At 33.4% G+C, this 23,325-nt stretch overlaps 1 protein-coding gene across 1 annotated transcript; it reads left to right on the top strand.

The window, feature by feature from the left end:
- Window positions 1-3,234: 3,234 nt before the first annotated feature.
- On the top strand, window positions 3,235-22,433 carry Amt (Ammonium transporter). Its single transcript, XM_088268462.1, has 10 exons — window positions 3,235-3,379; window positions 5,213-5,299; window positions 6,900-7,098; window positions 9,848-9,993; window positions 11,843-12,006; window positions 17,849-17,934; window positions 18,772-18,854; window positions 19,887-20,036; window positions 20,795-20,872; window positions 22,231-22,433. Exons 1-10 carry the CDS (start codon window positions 3,238-3,240, stop codon window positions 22,431-22,433), a joined length of 1,338 nt encoding a protein of 445 aa, XP_088124588.1. The 5' UTR covers window positions 3,235-3,237.
- The last annotated feature ends 892 nt before the right edge of the window (window positions 22,434-23,325 follow it).

Here is a 23,325-nt window from a genome sequence, read left to right as displayed (position 1 = left end):
GGGCAGAAAGTGTTGTTTTTGCATTTTGAAGAAAAGGTATTGTTTAATATATTTTTTTAAATATACTAAATATTTTTCAAATGGAGAAAAAACCTTCAGGTTTTACTTAAAAAGATCTGTTGCACAGTAAAAACTTCAATAAGTGGCTTGATGATTAAAGAAAACACTTCGTTTTTTACCACTTGAGTTTTATTATAGACTACGTGTTTCAGAAGTTAAACTTCCATCATTCAGGTCTGTATAATAGTTATTATACAGACCTGAATGATGGAAGTTTAACTTCTGAAACATGTAGTCTATTATAAAACTCAAGTGGTAAAAAACGAAGTGTTTTCTTTAATCATTGTAACATGTCTTACCACAAAGTTAATGCCGAAACAATAAATAAAATATAAGTGGCTTGATATTTATTTTTAACATATTGTATTATATTTTTAAACTTTAAAAACGTTCTCCGGAAAAATCAAGTTTTTTGATTTATTGACGTTCTTGAAAGGAGTGAGCGAAATGTCGCATTTGTTTCGAGGTCGAACGACTCGAGTATAGGGCCCTATGGCTTACTTTTCGCCAAAGGTAGAAGGTAGTAAGCTTGGCGTGCGCGATAACACGCCAATTAATTTTTAATATATTTGTGACATTGGCGAGCAGTGTCTGTGGCAGAATGAAGCATCAATATTCATGGTAAACTATTTGTTTGTAGCCATTCGGATTGTATGGACGTACTTTGTATGCACCTTCGTACGTTCTCAACAATGGATTATAGAGAAAGTATTGAAGCAATAAAGAAAGTCTCTTAAGTCAGAGTTTTGATACCTATTTCTAATGATGAGCCGCTCAGGCTCACAGAAATAGTATGAAATTGAAGCATTTTTGTAAATAATAAAAACACACATATTTCTCATTTCATTAAAAAAACTAACTAACTAACCATCACGCCGCTTCCCCGAAGGGGTAGGCAGGGAGAATATAACGTCACACCATTCTGTCTTTGAAAAGATTATTTGCCTCTTCCACATTCATGCTCAAGATTTAAAGAATATATATATATATATATATATATATATATATATATATATATATATATATATATATATATATATATATATATATATATATATATATATATACATATATATATATATATATATATATATATATATATATATATATATATATATATATATATATATATATACACACACACAAGGAATGATTGAAAAGATTAGGAAGAGTTCTTTACGTTGATATGGGCATGTGGAGCGAATGGATAGCGAGAGAATGACTAAGAAAATATATGTGGCGAATGTGAGCGGGAAAACAGAACGAGGACGACCGAAAGAGACTTGGCACGACCAGATCAATCAAAACCTAAAATCTGGTGGTATCAAAAGTCTACGTAATCGGAGGGCATGTATGACTAGATGTATGGATGTGAAGGAGTGTACGTCAGGTCAGAAGAGTGTGGCGTTCCATCCCATATTTATTTATTTTTATTTTTTTTATTTTTTTTTTATTTTTTTATTTTTTTTTTTATTCATTTAATATATTTACATTTTTATTTATAACATAATAACATTTGAATCATTTATACATATGTAGAACTTTTATATTTCGATTCGCTGTATATATATGTATATATATATATATATATATATATATATATATATATATATATATATATATATATATATATATATATATATATATATATATATATATATATATATATATATATATATATATATATACATATATTTATACAGGAAAGTCCAGTGTCCTCCACTCAGCGATCGTATGTTGTGGGTCGTTCGTGCATAATGATGATCAATGAGTATGCAAATTGTCGATAATGATCGGAAGTATTTACCGACAACTAGATTCCCTCATTACAGACTAATTCTGTTCACTTAGTAAAGTACACGCACGTGGAATGGTTGAAGGAAATCGGACATTTCTCAAAAAGGGTCAACTAATATCTGTTCGACATCACGTCTTCCTTTGCTCTGGTATAAAATAATCTTGTATTTTTCATATTTCTAGAGTTATTTAGTTTATGGCGTTGTTGCCTGTTGTGATGTTTTGACATGGTGTACGATCTCCCTCTATTCCTTTCGTTATGGGATGAAGCACCGTTTAAAAGGGGTTACGTTGGTTTGACACTGTCCTCTTGTGAAATTCTTAGTGGTGCTTGACACTACCAGTTTTTCCGGACTGTCCTGTTGTGAGCTGTTATAACATGTGCTTGCTACAAACAGCTTTTCCAGGCTTCTTGCGAATTTTCTTAACTGGCACGACCAGCTTTTCCATTTAATGTCGTCTATTCTAAATAGTGTTTGGTGCAACCAACTATTCCAGACTCTTCTCTTGTGAGCCTGTCTTAGTTGTGCTTGCTACAAACAGCTATTCCAGACTGTCCTCTTGTGAACCTCTCTTAGTTGCTAGAACTAACTATTTCGAAACTCTTTTGAACCTTTTTTAATTGTGAAGTTTGGTGAATCTTCACCAAAAACTTACTAATTAACTAACTAACTAACCATCACGCTGCTTCCCGCAGGGGTAGGCAGAGAGAATAGAGCGCTACACCACTCTGTCCTTGCAAACATTCTTCGCCCCTTCCACGTTCATGCATCTCCTCATACATGCCCGCCGATTGTTACGACTCCTGACATGACCACTTTCAAGTATTTGGCATACCTGATCGTGCCATGTTTTTCTCGGTCTTCCTCTGCTTCTTTTCAAATAATAATAGTATAATACATATACATACATACTGTATAAACATGATATCGCATAGCTACAATACCATATTAACAATATTTTTTGACCAAGTAGATTCTACTTTATGTATTAATTTTAAATCAAACACAGATTTTTTGAGTCTACTAAGTTGTATTTTATTAACAAAAAACACATAAAAAATTTATATTGTGACAATTGTTTCGCCTTGTTAGGGCATTATCAAACGAATGTCGAATAGATTCTACTTGGTCAAAAAATGCAAAAAAAAAACGTACTACAAAAATAATGTCCCTTACTGTGTTTTAAGTTTGGACAGCCGAATTGTGCTTGCTACAGCCAGTTTTTCCAGACTCTCCTCTTGTGGATTTTTCTTTATTGCTCTGGCTAAAAGCAACTATTACAGAATCTCCTCTTGTGAGATTGTAGATTTCTTTATTTAAAAAAGCGTGATATTTCAAACGTATTTCAATTTATTTCCTTCGTTTTTAGTTCTCGAAAATGGAAGTCGAGGAAACATTTTTGGACGGAAATGTTACGAACGAAACCATGAGCGTTCCTGGTGGATTCGATACCCCATTGGAGCTGGAAGACACCAATTGGCTTCTGACGTCTGCCTTCATCATATTCACAATGCAAACTGGCAAGTTCATCTTTAAATTTCGCATTTTAAACTAGGATTTGACGAGATTCTGAACTGACTGTTGATTTATTGGTGTTCTAATGGGTTTTGCCAAAAGTGCCAAGTCTAGTTTAAACCCCTTTCCGCACCCAAATGGTGCATAGGGCACTGCGTCATATAACGCAGTGTTATCTTGATCGTTTTTACACATGAAGGAAAGGTGATCAGCCCTCGGCTTCGGGTACCAGTCCAGGGTAATATTGAATAAATATTACAGTGGAAAATCACTTATATTTATTTGAACCCCCCTGGGAATCGAACCCGGGACCTACAGAACGGTAGCCGAGCGTGCTGACCATTACACTACGGAGGCAGACAAGTCTAAGCTAGACAAAATCTGGAAAGACCGGGGTGTGAGTCACAACACCAAGATGAAGCTTGTCAGGAGTTTGATCCACTCCATTTTTCTCTATGCTGCTGAAATATGGACCATAAAAGCACCAAAAAGGATTTTTAAAAAATGGAGGCTTTCGAAATGTGGTGTTGGAGGCGCAAGCCCGAATTCCATGGACAGCTAGACGCACCGACGAGCCCATTCGTCAGGAACTACACTTGGATGGTTTGACTCTTACCAGTCCAGGATAATATTTAATAAATATAAGAGTTTTAAATCACAAATATTTTTTATCATCCCTCCAGCAATACACCACGGAGGCACAACATTTAAACGCATTCAAAATTTTGTGAATCTGGTCAAATTGTAACGTTGAGATGTCAAAAAAAATGTTTAGGATTTTGTTACAATGATTAAATGCAAATCTGTTATGCTTACTGTATTCTATCGAAATCTTAATTAAAGTTGCGACAAAACGTGACCAATCAAACAATAGGATTGTTACTGCTAACGGTACTGGAACACTTTTGATTAGGAAGACGGAAACGCGCAACTGAAGACAATCTTTTATTTATTAAAAATTACAAAGTTATATTACAAAATTATAAGTGTAAAAATAACAAAATTACACCAATATAAAAACAGAGCGAGCACGGCGTATACACTTTCGATATAAGAATAAACAAGTAAATTCACTACCTGAGTAAAATCAAGAATTAAAATCATACACCTAAGTAACTTCACTGCTAACTTAGATTCATTGAAATGGATAAACTCATGCCTCTAGCGAGATAGCGAGTGTTGTTGCCTAGAATTTTCACTCATGAATTACATGAAATTATAGTAACTTTAAACATAAAGAGTAAATCCACTCACAAGTAGGCATAGGCTATGAAACTTTTAAAGTTGAAGCCTGAGTAGGGACATGATAAACGGTGTTGCATAAGCCGTAGCTAGATTTCAGAGTCACTTGGACGTTAGGTAATTCAAAAAAAAAAGCGTATACACTTTTTGAATATTATTTAATCTGAGCACACAAAATTTTGTCCGCCACCCCTTATATACGATTTTAAAGGAGCTACACGTGGTGGGGACAATATTATAAACAAAATATAAGTCGATGAACTGCGTCTCTTTGTTCTTCTCGCGTACATTTATTCATCATCATCTTCTAAAGGCAGCGCCTTGTTGTGTCAGCCACTTGTCTCTGTCAGTCGCCATCCTCTTGAGCTGCGAATAGGAGGAGACGTCCATGAGCCGCTTCAAATCCTGGAAGTATGAAGTTCTTGGGCGGCCTCTTGTTCGTTTTCCCAAGATTCATTTATTAATACTATTTTAATACATAAATTATTCTGAAAAATACACAGATTTTGGCCGAAACAAGGATTATGTTTGTTTAAACGAATCGTGTCCGTTACATGTTATAATACTTTTTATTGATAGGTTTCTCCGATTTTCAGGTTTCGGAATGTTGGAGTCTGGTTGTGTATCCATAAAAAATGAGGTGAACATCATGTTGAAAAATATTGTGGATGTTGTTCTAGGGGGTAAGTTTGAAAGATGTCATTTTTTCAATTTAGTTCAACATTTTTTTTTCATCTCACCAATAGATGTCTCTAGTGAAATTCCAGTGATTCAAGAACAATGTTTCTAAACTGGTTCAAATATATATATATATATATATATATATATATATATATATATATATATATATATATATATATATATATATATATATATATATATATATATATATATATATATATATATATATATATATATATATATATATATATATATATATATATATATATATATATATATATATATATATATATATATATATATATATATATATATATATATATATATATATATATATATATATATATATATATATATGGAACTTTCAAGAATTGGGGTAGTGTGGTTGTCAATAATGGGTAGAATTGGTGAATGTTACACGTGTGTAAATTGATCACATTAACCATCTATGACGGTCGTCAGCCCCGTAAATGTCCAGACTTACTTTTTTAAATACTGAAAAATAATCTTAAAAAATTCACCAATTCTACCCATTATTGACAACCACACTACTCAAATTCTTGGAAGTATAAGTATATATTACATATGAACCAATTTTAAAACATTATTCTTGAATCGCTTTGAACTTTACTTGAGACATCTCTCAATCTATTGGTGAGATGAAAATAACTCCTGTAATTGGAGATAATCCAGATTTTGTGTATTTGTGTACACTCAAAATGTTCTCTTAAGTTGTGATGACATTTGAATCCCCGTTGTTTTGTTTTGAATATTGAAAGCATTAACTTTGTGGATCATATTGATATATTATTTCGAGAAATAAAAATACTTTGTGTTCTGATCCACTCACATTTTTATTTAACCAACTAGTTTCGGCAACAACCTGTTGCCTTCTTCAGGGTTTAATTTATGACTCTATATTATAGTCTAGAAGCTAAACTGGCAGAACACAATGGAGTTCTGGTTCCAACCCTTATGTATGGAAGCGAAACATGGAGTTGGCAAAAGAAGGATGAAAGCAGACTGAATGCAGTCGAAATGCGATCCCTCAGACGAATGTGTGGCAAAACGATGTTTGATAGATGTTCGAATTATGAAATAAGGAAAGAATGTAAGACTGAGATAAGCATTATCGATAAAATTAAGAAAGGTGTGTTGAGATGGTTTGGACATGTGGAGCGTATGAGTGAAGAAAGAACGGTTAAACAAATTTATGGAGCGAATGTAGTTGGAAAAAGAAGGAGAGGACGACCGAGGAAAACTTGGCATAATCAGGTAAGTCAAATACTTGAAAGCGGCCGGGTCAGGAGTCGTAATAATCGTCGGGTATGTATGAGGAGATGCATGAATGTAGAAGAGGCAAAGAATGTTTGCAAAGACAGAGTGGTGTGGCGTTCGATTCTCTCTGCCTACCCCTGCGGGGAAGCGGCGTGATGGTTAGTTAGTTAGTTAGTTAGTTAGTTATATTATAGTCATAAATTAAACCCTGAAGAGGGCAACAGGATATTGCCGAAACTAGTTGGTTGTTAATTAAAATGTGAGTGGATCAAAACACAAAGTCTTTTTATTTCTCAAAATAATATACCCCGTTGTTTTTTCCAGGGGTAACATATTGGCTGTTTGGATATGGACTTTCTTACGGCAACGGTCCTTATACGAATCCATTTGTTGCTGTTGGAGCATTCGCAATAGATCGTCCTGCTGGCGACGACAGAATGGGACCGGAACTAGCCGCTTTTCTTTTTCAACTTAGTTTTGCGACAACTGCTACCACTATCGTAAGCGGCGCCATGGCCGAACGGTAAAAATAAATGTGTCGCCTACTTTCAAAATCCGCCAGATCCATGCAAGTCGATTTAAAAAAATGCAAAACTCACTGGGTAAAATTTATGTTTAACCCTTTCCGGTCTTATGTCGAATGTCATTCGACATCGACTTTATTCCGGTGAGTCCTATGTCGAATGTCATTCGACATCGACTTTATTCCGGTGAGTCCTATGTCGAATGTCATTCGACATCGACTTTATACCGGTGAGTCCTATGCCAAATGTCATTTGACATTTTTTTTCTTCATCAGTTTAGTGTTAAAATACAAGCAAGCGTATTTTTTTCATCTATATATGTCTATAAAATGTAATAATACGAGACAAGATTGGATACATTAGAATATTTTTTTTTAAACACAAGTTTAGTTTTATTTAAAAAAAAAACTGGGATGTATTGTTTAACCCTGTAATGCTGTAAATCTATTGTGGACCTGGTGGAATTTTTGTCCGCCTCCGTAGTGTAATGGTCAGTACGCTCGGGTACCGTTCTAGAGGTCCCGGATTCGGTTCCCAAGAGGGGTAAAATAAATATAAGTGATTTTTTCACTGTAATATTTATTCAATATTACCATGGACTGGTACTTGAAGCGGAGGGCTGATCACCTTTCCTTCATGTGTAAACGATCAAGATAACACTGCGTTTATATGACACAGTGCCCTATGCACCATTGGGGTGCGGATAAGGGTTTTATTATATTATTATTATTTTATGGACCGGAAAGGGTTAAGAGATTTGTCCATCTTTAGATAAAAAATTACGAAATAGACAATTTTCACATTTTTAAGATTATTCTTCAGTATTTAAAAAAAAATACACGAGACGAAAAACCGATAATGACGTCATATTAATTTTTGACCTGTCCCCGCTTGTCTGATTGGCCGATATGGGTCAGAAGGCAAGTTCCATGAATATAGCGAAATTTGAAATACAACGCTGTTTTTTTAAAGTATTTTAGCAGGATTTTCAAGTATATAAATAATTTCAACAATAAACCCACATTTATTTTATTTATTGTTTCGGCATTAACTTTGCGGTAAGACATGTTACAATGATTAAAGAAAACACTTTTTTTTTACCACTTGAGTTTTATTATAGACTACATGTTTCGGAAGTTAAACTTCCATCATTCAGGTCTGTATAATAACTTATTAGTTATTATACAGACCTGTATGATGGAAGTTTAACTTCTGAAACATGTAGTCTATTAATAAAACTCAAGTGGTAAAAAACAAGTGTTTTCTTTGATCATTGTAATAAACCCACAATTGGCATTCCGATAGAGTATTTATTTTAAAATCATATAAAATTGGATCTGGCGGATTTTGAATGTAGGCGATACAAATATTATATTTTTTTTAAAAGAAAATTTTGAAAAACACTGTTTTTGACTCTTTGAAATGCCAATGCTTTGATGGTCAGCTGGAGTGTCCCTTAGAGACAAAATAAAGGATTCACGCGTTCGCGGAAGCCTGGCTGTAACAGGCATCAAAAGTAAGATGAGCAGGCATGTCAAACTTGCGGCCCGCGAGTATTTTTTTTTGCGGCCCGTGTTACATTTTTCTTTTATTTCAATTCTTTATTGATTTTTTTTTGTACGGGAACATATCGCTCACTCCTTTCAACAACGTCATATATAAAAAAACTTGATTTTTCAGATCGTTTTTAAAAAAAAATGTTAATAAAATTAGTATATAACCACCATTTTGTGTAGTTTTGAGTGTGTAAATGGTGCTATGGTGGTGAAGGGTAGTATTGTTTGCATGCTGTGTTAGTGATTGTCCTGACGAAGAGACGGCCACGTCTCGAAACCGGTAGACGTAAAAATCTCGGTGAGTGGTTATATACTAATTTTATTAACATTTTTGTAAAAAAATAAATAAGTAAAAATGACTAACCACAAAGTAAATGCTTTAAATATTAATAATATTGAGAATATCGTTTTTAAAGTTTAAAAATATAATAAAATGTATATCAAAATTCGTCCATTTTCAGTTGTGCATGTTTTCGGAATGCCCAGAAGGTGTACTATATCCCAGCAAGAGCAGCATATTTTTAACTTAATATTTACCCGCTACAGGGCAGAATGTGTTGTTTTTGCATTTTGAAGAAAATGTAGTGTTTTTTTATTTTTAAATATTCTAAATATTTTTGAAATGCAGAAAAAACATTCAGGTTTTTTACCTAAAAAGATCTGTTATACAGTAAAAAGTTCAATAAGTGGCTTGATATTTATTTTTTATACATTGTATTATATTTTTACTATAAGTATATATACTATACTATTTTTATTTATAATAATAATAATAATAAAACCCTTATCCGCACCCCAATGGTGCATAGGGCACTGCGTCATATAAACACAGTGTTATCTTGATCGTTTACACATGAAGGAAAGGTGATCAGCCCTCCGCTTCAGGTACCAGTCCAGGGTAATATTAAATAAATATTACAGTGAAAAAATCACTTATATTTATTTTACCCCCCTTGGGAATCGAACCCGGGACCTCCAGAACGGTAGCCGAGCGTGCTGACCATTACACTACAGAGGCGGATTTTTATTTATACTATTTTTATTTTGTACTATTGTATTTATACTATTTTTACTATAATATAAGTACTTTAAAAACGATCTCCTGAAAATCTTTTTTTTTTAATGTAAGTATATAACGTTGTTGAAAGGAGTGAGCGATATGTGTATGCTGATAAATAAATCAATGTTTCAGGTGTGATTTCAAAGCATACTGTATCTTCTCTTTGCTCAACACCGTCGTCTATTGCGTACCAGCCGGTTGGGTATGGGGTTCCCATGGCTTTCTATATAAACTAGGTGCTGTGGACATCGCAGGGTCTGGTCCAGTCCATCTTATAGGTAACATGCTCCTAATTCTTCCATCATACACACTTGAATAGATATAAAACGATATGTGGACAAGAGAATTAGAGGAAAGAAGCATGAACAACATTTTGAGTGTGTCCAAATACTTGTTCACAAAAAGTATTTGGGCACACTCAAAATGTTGTTAATAAATTATCTGGTCAAATAATAAGCTTAAATAACAAAAATGAGCTCGTAAGCCCCGTAAATGCTCAGACTTCCATATTCTTCTTCATTTTTGATGAGATGTCAAAAAATAATATAGTAAAGATTACGTTTTTACAACAAATTTTCAATCAACATAGCACTGCATCAAGTCAATAGATTTAGATAAGTTTATACTACAACATTTTGAGTGTGTCCAGATACTTGTCAAGTCTTTGGGCACACTCAGAATGTTGTAAATAAATTATCTGGTCAAATTATAAGCTTAAATAACAAAAATGAAAATGATATTTTCTGGCGTTTCTCACGTGTGTGATTATAATCCAGGATTCGGACCTCAAATACTAATAAAAGAGTTTCTGCTCAATACAAAGCTTCTTTTCATCTCGCCAATAGATGTCTCTAGTGGAGTTCTAGTAATTCAAGGATAATGTTTCAACTTTGGTTCATATATATCGAACTTCCAAGAATTTGAGTAATGTGGTTGTCAATAATGGGTAGAATTGGTGAATGTTGCACGTTTGTAAAGTGATCACTTAAACCAGCCTATGACGGTCGTCAGCCCCGTAAATGCCCAGACTTCCATATTCTTCTTCATCTTTGATGAGATGTCAAAAAATAATATGAACAATATGTGTTGTTTATTGATTCGGCATTAACTTTGTGGAATGACATACTGAATACCAATATTCATCAAACCCTTATCCACACCCCAATGGTGCATAGGGCACTGGATAATATAAACGCAGTGTTATCTTGATCATTAACATGAAGGAAAGGTGATCAGCACTATGCTTCAGATGCCAGTCCAGGGTAATATTGAATAAATATTAGAGTGAAAAAATCACTTATATTTATTTGACCCTCCCTGGGAATCGAACCCGGGACCTCCATTACGGTAGCCGAGCATGCTGACCATTACACTACGGAGGCGGGCGAATACTAATATACATATGAAAAATATACTGTTTCAAAATACGTCACCATTATTATCAATGTTTCCTTTTACAAAAAATCTTGTTCCTTAACCCCCCCCCCTTCCTGTATTAATTATCCTATATATACCCCTAAACGTATTTTTCATAGTTCTCGGGATCGTTTGGTTTCTTGCTTAGATTCTAAGCATAGTTTTTGGTATCATTTGGTTTCTTGCTTAGACTCGATGCATAGTTTCTGGCATCTTTTAATATCACATTCTGATTCTACCCATAGTTTTCTGGATCATTTTGTTTCTTGCTAGACTCGATGCATAGTTTTTGAGGTCATTTGGTTAATTATTTAGATTCTACGCATAGTTTTCTAAACCATTTGGTTTCTTGCTTAGACTCGATGCATAGTTTCTGGCATCTTTTAATATCATATTCTGATTCTATCCATTGTTTTCTGGATCATTTTGTTTCTTGCTAGACTCGATGCATAGTTTTTGGCATCTTTTGGTGAATAACTTAGATTCTACGCATAGTTTTCTAAACCATTTGGTTTCTTGCTTAGATTCGATGCATAGTTTCTGGCATCTTTTGGTGAATAACTTATATTCTACGCATAGTTTTCTAAATCATTTGGTTACTTGCTTAGATTCTCTGTATAGTTTTCGGCATCATATGGTTTCTTACTTATTTTCTATGTATAGTTTGTGGCATCGTTTGGCTTCTTGGCTTGGTTTCTATGTCTATTGCAGGAGGCTGCGCTGGGTTCGCCTCCGCCGCCATGTTGGGCCCCCGTCTGGGGCGCTACTCTCGCGGTAGGGCTCCCCTGCCTCCCGGGTCCCCTGTCAACGCAGTCCTAGGGCTCTTCGTGCTCTGGTGGGGCTGGCTTGCGTTCAACTCTGGCAGCACCAATGGGGTATGTGAACTTCCTGTTTTTTTGTTTTAGTGTTTGATTTATTGAATAACAAACCATCAAGACGCTTCTCTACAGGAGTAGGTAGAGAGGATAGAACCTCACACCAATCTGCCTTTGAAAACTTATTTGCCTCTGCATATTCATGCATCTCTTCATACACGCACACTTTGATGAAGTACGTATTGAAAATTATAAGAACATATCAGACAAAATTATAAACGGATTCAAACATAGATCATACATTTACAACATTTTGAGTGTGTCCAAATACTTGTTCACAAAATCTGGATTATCTCCAATTACAGGAGTTATTTTCATATTATTTTTTGACAAAAAATAATATGAAAATAACTCCTGTAATTGGAGATAATCCAGATTTTGTGAACAAGTATTTGGACACACTCAAAATGTTGTAAATAAATTATCTGGTCAAATTATAAGCTTAAATAATAAAAATGAAAATGGTATTTTCTGGCGTTTCTCATGTGTGTGATTATAATCCAGGATTTGGACCTCACATACTAATATAAGAGTTTCTGCTTAGTAAAAAGCTTCTTTACATCTCACCAATAGATGTCTCTAGTGAAGTTCTACTGATTCAAGAACAAGGTTTCTAAATTGGTTCATATATAAAGAACTTCCAAGAATTTGAGTAGTGTGGTTGTCAATAATGGGTAGAATTGGTGAATGTTACACGTGTGTAAAGTGATCACTTAAACCAGCCTATGACGGTCGTCAGCCCCGTAAATGCCCAGACTTCCATATTCTTCTTCATCTTTGATGAGATGTCAAAAAATAATAGATCATACATAGTTTTGATAGATCACATTCTGTCTGCGTTCAGTTTTTTAAAATATTTTTATTTAATTTATTCCATAGATACATACATTTTTTTTACTATATGTATTACGGCTCTTTAGACATGGCTTGTGTTGAGCGGAAATACTTACGTGTTAACACAATATTTTTTATTTATTATTATTTTATCTGCCTCCGTAGTGTAATGGTCAGCACGCTCGGCTACCGTTCTGGAGGTCCCGGGTTCGATTCCCAAGGGGGGTAAAATAAATATAAGTGATTTTTTCACTGTAATATTTATTCAATATTACCCTGGACTGGTACCTGAAGCGGAGGGCTGATCACCTTTCCTTCATGTAAAACGATCATGATAACACTGCGTTTATATGACGCAGTGCCCTATGCACCATTGGGGTGCGGATAAGGGTTTTATTTATTATTATTGTTTGTTTTTTTTTTAATTATAACATTATATACAATAGATACAATAACAATTTACAGTAGAAAGGTTTTACAATAAAATAATTACACCTGGACTTTAATTAATTCACTTTCTGCCTTGTCCCTTCCAACGAGAAGCATCCATCGACGGGCACTGTTCTTAAAGACATGATCACTTCTGGAATTCTTAATGGTTCATCCATCTTTTGCTAACTCTATGCTTAGTGCTTTTTCTGTATTTTTTTTTAAATTTCGTTAGTTAGCGTATATTACAATAATATTTTTTACACTTAATTACACCTTATATATTTACATCTTCGTAAATATTAATTTGTTAATACTAAATAGTATCTTATTTTTTGACATCTCATCAAAGATGAAGAAGAATATGGAAGTCTGGGCATTTACGGGGCTGGCGACCGTCACAGGCTGGTTTAAGTGATCACTTTACACACGTGTAACATTCACCAATTCTACCCATTATTGACAACCACACTACTCAAATTCTTGGAAGTTCTAGAAGCAGAGGAAGATCGAGAAAAACATGGCACGATCAGGTATGCCAAATACTTAAAAGTGGTCAGGTTAGGAGTCGTAACAATCGGCGGGTATGTATGAGGAGATGCATGAACGTGGAAGAGGCGAAGAATGTTTGCAAGGACAGAGTGGTGTGGCGCTCTATTCTCTCTGCCTACCCCTGCGGGAAGCGGCGTGATGGTTAATTAGTTTTTTTTTTTTTTTTGAATTACCTAACGTCCAAGTGACTCTGAAATCTAGCTACGGCTTATGCAACACCGTTTATCATGTCCCTACTCAGGCTTCAACTTTAAAAGTTTCATTTTATATATATATATATATATATATGAACCAATTTAGAAACCTTGTTCTTGAATCACTAGAACTTCCTTAGAGACATCTATTGGTGAGATGCAAATAAGCTTTTTACTAAGCAGAAACTCTTATATTAGTATGTGAGGTCCGAATCCTGGATTATAATCACACACATGAGAAACGCCAGAAAATACCATTTTCATTTGTATTAATAAAGCTTATAATTTGACCAGATAATTTATTTACAACATTTTGAGTGTGTCCAAATACTTGTTCACAAAATCTGGATATATCCAAATAATTGGAGATACCTAATCCAGATTTTGTGAACAAGTATTTGGACACACTCAAAATGTTGTAAATTAAATAGTAATTTGTTTCATACACTTACTACTACTACTACTACTACCATCACGCTGTTTCCCCGCAGGGGTAGGCAGAGAGGATGGAACGCCACACTCTTCTGTCCTGACATACACTCCTCGCCTCCTTCACATCCATACATCTAGTCATACATGCCCTCCGATTACGCAGACTTTTGACACCGCCAGATTTTAGGTTCTGATTGATCTGATCGTGCCAAGTCTTTTTCGGTCGTCCACGTTCTGATTTCCCTCTCACATTCGCCACATATATTTTCTTAGTCATTCTCTCGTTATCCATTCGCTCCACATGCCCATACCACCGCAAAGAACTCTTCCTAATCTTTTCAATTATTCCTCGTTCAGCCTTATATTCCTTTCTTATATCGTCGTTTTTAATTCTGTCATACAATGATATATACACACTTAAAATTTGAAAATAATACAATACTTTATTTAGTTAAGCATTAAACTTTCCTTCCTTTTCTCGGAACCCTATGAATACGCCATGAGCTCAAAATCGATATCGCCATTTTAAATCTAACCACATTAAACAATTACTATGCAGATTGTGTTTTCCATAATTTATGCATGGTCTTATACAAGCCTCTGCGACAAGGTCAGGCGTTCTATCAACAGGGTACTATGGCGTCTTAAAATTAGCCAATACAACAGATGGATTTTTTTTTCAACATTCAAAGTCCAAAAGTAGAAAATATTTAAAAAAAAAACAGCAATTCTTCAAGTATTATTTATTATTTTTTGACATCTCATCAAAGATGAAGAAGAATATGGAAGTCTGGGCATTTCCCCGTAAATGCCCAGACTTCCATATTCTTCTTCATCTTTGATGAGATGTCAAAAAATAATATGAAAATAACTCCTGTAATTGGAGATAATCCAGATTTTGTGAACAAGTATTTGGACACACTCAAAATTTTGTAAGTATTATTTATATTTGAAGCACTAACTTTGTGATTTTCTATTTTATAATTAAAATGTAACTTTGTTTTAAAATCACTCTAATATTATAGTGATTTTAAAACAAAGTTTCATTTTATTTTATTTTTATTTTTTGTCCGCCTCCGTAGTGTAATGGTCAGCAAGCTCGGCTACCGCTCCAGATGTCCCGGGTTTGATTCCCAGAGGGGGGTCAAATAAATAAAAGCGATTTTTCACTCTAATATTTATTCAATTATTCCCTGGACTGGTACCTGAAGCGGAGGGCTGATCACCTTTCCTTCATGTGTTAACGATCAAAATGACACTGTGTTTATATGATGCAGTGCCGTATGCAATAACATGCAATAACAAAGAATTCCAACAGAATTTTAAACATTTGGGAACCAAGTAGCTATCTAAAATCTGTGTTTGATTTAAAATTAATACATAAATTAAAATGGAGTTCTACAAATTAAACGCCAAGTCAATAAACCAAGTAGCTACTTCAATAACCTTCCTAGAGATATAAAAAAAATTGAAGACATTTAAATGTTATATATTTTTAATTAATTGTATTCGAGTACATGTTATTCGAAGAAGAAAGACACATTTTTTTAACAAAAACACATTTTTAAAAAAATAATAAACTATATCACCCACAAACATAGACAATAAAAAATAAGTGTAAGTCCCTCTCCAATCACAAGAGGTTAGTCACTTTATTGGAGAGAACAGCGTAACTAATTTTTAGATGGTAAAGTAAAAATGTATAGAAAATTATATATATATATATATATATATATATATATATATATATATATATATATATATATATCAAATATATATATATTTGTAAAAAAATATCTAGGTACCTACCTATACATTTAATTAAGTACCTACATATAGTACAAATCTACCACCAGATGTCGCATGCGTCGCACTGAATAAACAAAAGACATCAGACAGAAAAAAAATAGTATGGTGAACTGTCAGAATCAGATAGATAGAAAAATATTGTAAAGATTAATTAAGAATATACTTTTACTGTCGTCACTTTAATTACAAAGCAACACACTGTTTATTTTATTATTATACCCCCACTTTACATATTATTTACATATTATTTACAAGAAAAATATTACCACGTTATATATATATATATATATATATATATATATATATATATATATATATATATATATATATATATATATATATATATATATATATATATATATATATATATATATATATATATATACTCGAATGATTACAATTTATCGTACATAGATAGACGTTGTATTCTTGTATATCTTTCAGGTATAAGGAACTGAGTTTCATATCGCACTGACCTCAATTTCAGGAACTTTCAGTCAACTTTCAGCCAGGGTCAGCCTTATCTAACTTTTCATGGCTGTTCGCGCACGCACCTAGCATTAACGTAACAACCTTCAAATTGCCAGACGCCTGAATTTCTGAAAATTGTGTCGTTGTTTAATTTTTGTAAGGCAAGTTCTACCGACCGGGTTCTATTCCTTTTTTTATAATATATCATTTAATATTTAAACAGCCCATGTCAGGTCGCAAGACTTGCAAATGCCCAGACTTCCACATCCGCATCTATTTTGACACATTAAAATCAAAAGTCGACATTTCGGTGCATTTGGAGTTTATAAAGTACTTATTTAAAAAAAAGTTAATTGAAAAAAAAATACTTAAAGTGGTACTCATGATTCAAAGTAGAATTGAAAATTTTGTCTGAAAACTTGAGTACACATCGCGCGCACAGACTATGACATCGCGCCGCGCAGGCTTGCCAACTTGAAGACTAAAGCACTAACCTATTCACACTTGACGGTATATGACGGACTCTTGTCCGCGACATAACCACGGGACCACAACCCGACACTTTTTAAACTACTTTGTGTATTTTACCAATGCAGAGAACATTAATAATAATAAATCCCTTACCGCACCCCAATGGCGCATAGGGCACTGCTTCATATAAACGCAGTTTTTATCTCGATCGATTACACATGAAGGAAAGGTGATCAGCCCCCCTTACTTCAGGTACCAGTCCAGTGTAATATTGAATAAATATTAGAGTGAAAAAATCACTTATATTTATTAAACCCCCCTGGGAATCGAACCCGGGACCTCCAGAACGGTAGCCGAGCATGCTGAACATTATAGTACGGAGGCGGACAAGAACATTAAAAACATGTTAATAAAATACAACTAAGTAGACTCCAAAAATCTGTGTTTGATTTAAAATTAATACATAAAATAAATAAAAATAAAAATCTGTATATATATATACATATATATATATATATATATATATATATATATATATATATATATATATATATATATATATATATATATATATATATATATATATATATATATATATATATATATATATATATATATACATATATGTATATGTTTTTTTACGGTTTTAGGTAAGCGGGGACAGATGGCAGTACGCGGTGAGAGCGGCTGTCATGACAATGATGGGCTCCTTTGGAGGAGGTTCCTTCGGAATAGCGTGAGTCATTTTGCCTCAAAGTCCCGATAATAATTGCAATATTTTTTGTTTTAAATTTATTTGGCAGTCACCCAGCGAAAGGATGTTTCTGCCAGTGACAAGTATTATTTCAATTTACAAACAAAATGATAATAACAATTAATACAACATTTCGTATTATTTTTTGACATCTCCTCAAAGATGAAGAAGAACATGGAAGTCTGGGCATTTACGGGGCTGACGACCGTCATAGGCTGGTTTAAGTGATCACTTTACACACGTGTAACATTCACCAATTCTACCCATTATTAACAACCTTATTACTTACTTATAACCCTTATCCGCACCCAATGGTGCATAGGGCACTGCATCGAATTGACGCATTGTTATCTTGATCATTACTTACATGAAGGCAAGGTGATCACTCTTGCGCTTCAGGAACCGGTCCAGGGTAATATTAAATAAATATTACAGTGTGTAAAGTGTGTGTGTAAATGTGTAAAGTGATCACTTAGATCACTTTACACACGTGTAGCATTCACCAATTTTCCAATTTAGAAACAAGGTTTCTAAATTGGTTCATATATATATATATATAGAACTTCCAAGAATTTGAGTAGTGTGGTTGTCAATAATGGGTGGAATTGGTGAATGTTACACGTGTGTAAAGTGATCACTTAAACCAGCCTATGACGGTCGTCAGCCCCGTAAATGCCCAGAATTCCATATTCTTCTTCATCTTTGATGAGATGTCCAAAAAAAAATATAAATATAATAATATGGTTAAAAGTCATTTCTTCTTAAAAACTCTCTCTAAATTATATCTCACTCGCTTACGTCATTTTTTTTAAATTACAGATATTCCCTTATTCGTTTCAAAGGAAAAATAGACCTCATTGACGTCATTAATAGCATATTGGGATCGCTTGTTGCTGTAACAGGTAACGGTCCATTGAGTGTATCGCAGGGCTCCAATTTGATAGCATATTTTTTAAATTATTCTATTGTCCCTAATATCACTGCACTGTTCATAATATCCAAATCGACGACAATATCGCTCACTCCTTTCAACAACGTCATATATCAAAAAACTAGATTTTTCAGGAGATCGTTTTTAAAGTTTAAAAATATAATACAATATACTAAAAACAAATATCAAGCCACTTATTGAACTTTTTACTGCGCAACAGATCTTTTTAGGTAAAACCTGAACGTTTTCCTCCATTTGAAAAATATTTAGTACAATAAAAAAAATAATTAAACAATACCTTTTCTTCAAAATGCAAAAACAACACTTTCTGCCCTGTGGCGGGTAAATATTAAGTTAAAAATATGCCTCTTTTGCTGGGATATGTTACATTTTCTGGGCATTCTGAAAACATGACTAACTGAAAATTGGCAATTTTTTATTTATGACGTTCTTGAAAGGAGTGAGCGATATGTAGTAGCTGTGGGGAATAGTGCTTAATTGTTAAATGTCTCTTACATTCATTCCTAATAAACCAAACTTAAGTGCCATGTAACCGGTTCCTATTTTCAATAAATACTTTTGATTAAGTTTCACGTTTTCAATTGCGTAGTCCGCCAGACGAATGTTTAGTTATTAAGGGTTAAAAGGAATGTGAAAACAACCAAACAACAATACACGTATGTCGCAGTCATACAGGAGAAAGTGACCAAGTGCATTTTTTACAAAAACGTGATCACTGACTATTTGATATCTTACTAGCTTAATATTGCCCTGAAAGAAACCCCAAAGGATTTTAAACTTGGAAGTATAATATATTGACTTGGTAAAAATGACTAACTGCATTGATGTTTATTTTGTTGCCAAGCAAAAGTGACTTAAATGGCCCTCCTGAACATTTTACCTTTTGTTAGTTGGTCACATTCTTCTGTACGACTACGATATTTATGTGTCTATGAAATATTATAATAACTTTTTCTAACTGCCTCCTTGGCCGTTCCTGTAGCCGGGTGTTACCTCTACAACGCGTGGGAAGCGCTGCTGATCGGGTTCATAGGCGGTGCCGTTACATGCCTGACCATGCCACTGGTGGATATGATCCAAGTCGACGATCCGGTAGGGGCTACATCTGTGCACGGATTCGGTGGCATATGGGGTGAGAAAAAGATGCTTTTTTTCCTTATATAACACCATAATCACGTTAGTTCTAATCCCATATTAAATAATTCTTCTTTTTCTAACCGCATCATATATAAACACAGTCTGATGATGTCGGTTACGACGAAACCCAGTCACTAGTCAAGTTACATATCGCTCACTCCTTTAACAACGTCACATATCAAAAAACTTTTAATTTTTCGGGAGATTGTTTTTAAAGTTTAAGAATGTAATGAAATGTATTAAAAATAAATATCAAGCCACTTATGAACTTTTTACTGTGCAACAGATCTTTTTAGGTAATACCTGAAGGTTTTTTCTCCATTTGAAAAATATTTAGTTTATTTAAAAAAAAAAAAACAATACCTTTTCTTCAAAATGCAAAAACAACACTTTCTGCCCTGTAGCGGGTAAATATTAAGTTAAAAATATGCCGCATTTGCTGGGATATAGTACATTTTCTGGGCATTCCAAAAACAAGCACAAATGAAAATTGACGATTTTTGATTTACGACGTTCTTGAAAGGAGTGAGCGACATGTGCTCACTGGCAGGATTCATAAACATTTCTTTTTAAACAGGTCGGAATCTCTTTATTTTGTAGAATCTATTTGAGTTTTCCAAAAGCGGCCCAGCATAGTCCTATTCCTGTTTTTCCTTATTCCTAATTCATTTTACCACAAAGTATTGTTTGCTTTAACGATTTTTATTCAAAATTAAAAAAAAGTATATGTAAAAAAAGCGTTTGTATTTTCAGGAGTCATAGCTGTTGGGTTGTTTGCCGATGACCCTGTTCCTTTAACGATAACTAGCGGAAGACGCGGTCTATTCAAAGGTACTGCATTATTTTTGTAATCTCTTCACTGAATGAACATACAAAGAAAAAAACTATTTAACCATTCATAAGTATAAACAAAAAACATCGATATTTTATTTATTGTTTCGGCATTAACTTTGTGGTAAGACATGTTACAATGATTAAAGAAAACACATGTTTTTTACCACTTAAGTTTTATTATAGACTACATGTTTCAGAAGTTAAACTTCCATCATTCAGGTCTGTATAATAACTAAAATATAAAATATAAAATTGTTCTATAAATAAGGAGAGGGGAAAGTAAGGGGAAGGGGTTAGTCAATCCCAAGTGGTAAAAAACTCAAGTGGTAAAAAACGAAGTGTTTTCTTTAATCATTGTAAAAAACATCGAGTGTAAGTCCTTCTCCTAGCACAAGAGCTTACTTAGCCTTTTTATTGGAGAGAACTGCGTAACTATTATAATAATAAGATATTATACAAAATTTGGACCTCACATACAAATGAAAGACTGTCATGTTATACATACCTACGCTCCACAGAGAAGAGCTTCCAAAATCTCACATTTATATGTCCCATATAAGAATGTCTCTCGCACAAACCCCATATTGGAGAACATTCAAAGCTTCACACATACTACATAAATGGAGGAGTATTTCATGCCTCTCATATCGCTCACTCCTTTCAAGAACGTCATAAATCAAAAATCGACAATTATTAGTTGTGCATGTTTTGGAATGCCCAGAAAATGTACGATATCCCAGCAAAAGCGGCATATTTTTAACTTAATATTTACCCGCTACAGGGCAGAAAGTGTTGTTTTTGCATTTTGAAGAAAATGTATTGTTTAATTATTTTTTTGAATATACTTAATAAATATTTTTCAAATGGAGAAAAAACATTCAGGTTTTACCTCATAAGATCTGATGCACAGTAAAAAGTTCAATAAGTGGCTTGATATTTATTTTTAATACATTTTATTATTTATTGTAACTGCAGACAGTTGGTAGAATTCCATATTGAATTGTTGGGTAATATATCCAAAATAAAACACTTTTTTTTATTGAATTCTACATTTATTTATGGATATTTTAATACGTGACGCGCTTCGTATTATTAGGACATTATCAAACTGATTGTATTAAAATATACATAAATAAATGTAGAATTCAATCCAACAAAAACCGTGTTTTATTTTGGATACATTACCCAACAATTTATTATATTCTTAAACTTTAAAAACGATCTCCTGAAAAATCAAGTTTTTTGATATATGACGATGTTGAAAGGAGTAGCGATATGTATATATTCAAGAAATAAATTAATAAAATGAATAAAAAAAAAACTAAATAAAAGAATTAAATAATATGTTATTTCAGGAGGAGGCTGGTACCTTTTAGGGGTCCAGTGTCTGGAAGCCCTGTGTTTAATGGTCTGGGGCCTCTCTAGCACAACCATGATTCTATGGTTCATAGGGCTGTTCAGGAATATAAGAATGACGGAAATAGAGGAACTGCTTGGGGGAGACATAACTGAACACATGATACGTCATGGGAACGTAAGTACACCGCCGTGCCTTTAAGCATACAGGGTTTTTTTTTTTAATTACCTAACGTCCAAGTGACAAAAAATAATAATAATTTTATTAAAATTAAACACTTGACAATACCACTTTATTAAGTTTTATTTTTATTTACGACTAGTTTCGAAAACGACGGATGTTTTCATCTTCTGGTACAAATTAAAACTAAGTTAAAATTAAGTTTAAAATTAAGGACACACGAAGTGTCCCTTAGAGACAAAATAAAGAAAAAATATTTATTAACATCATAGATGAAGAAGAATATGGAAGTCTGGGCATTTACGGGGTTCACGATCATCATGGGCTGATTAAAGCGATCACTTTACACACGTGTAACATTCACCAATTCTACCCATGATTGACAACCGCACTACTCAAATTCTTGGACCTTCTAATTATATTAATTATTTTTTTAATTGTTTTACTTATTAAATACCACTATTTCTTAAAATCTACTGTGACACGTGTTTCGATGCATTCCGCATCATCACAGTAAATTTTAAGAAATAGTGGTATTCACTAAGTAAAACATTAATTAAAAATGGATAGATTTTACCAAAGTGACTGCCGAATCAATTAATGAAATTATATTAATTAAATTCGAAATAAACTGTTTGAATTACTAGAATTTCAACGGAGACATCTTTATTGAGATGAGAAAAGCTTTTTATTAAGCAGAATCTTTTTCATCTGTATGTGAGGTCCGAATCTGGATTATATTCACATACTTGAGAAACGCTAGAAATTATTTTCAATTTTTAATCGTAACCTTATAATTTGACCAGTTAATTTATGTACAACATTTTGAGTGTGTCCAAATCGTAATCATACAGGAGAAAGTGACCAAGTGCATTTTTTTTTTACAAATATGTGATTATTGACTATTCGATCT

The sequence above is a fragment of the Brachycentrus maculatus genome, unplaced genomic scaffold (assembly GCF_059751285.1).
Source record: "Brachycentrus maculatus isolate JH-2025_06_01 unplaced genomic scaffold, ASM5975128v1 h1tg000324l, whole genome shotgun sequence".
In the NCBI taxonomy this organism is placed as follows: domain Eukaryota; kingdom Metazoa; phylum Arthropoda; class Insecta; order Trichoptera; family Brachycentridae; genus Brachycentrus; species Brachycentrus maculatus.
The sequence above is the reverse complement of the archived record's forward strand: the minus strand, read 5'-3'. Positions and strand labels throughout refer to the sequence as shown.

Excerpts from the sequence above, each read along its gene's own strand:
- Amt (XM_088268462.1), top strand. The coding sequence starts at position 3,238 with ATGGAAGTCGAGGAAACATTTTTGGACGGAAATGTTACGAACGAAACC. Across the intron at positions 3,380-5,212 it reads CATATTCACAATGCAAACTG|GTTTCGGAATGTTGGAGTCT; the intron begins GCAAGTTCATCT and ends TCCGATTTTCAG. Across the intron at positions 17,935-18,771 it reads GGAGGTTCCTTCGGAATAGC|ATATTCCCTTATTCGTTTCA; the intron begins GTGAGTCATTTT and ends TTTAAATTACAG.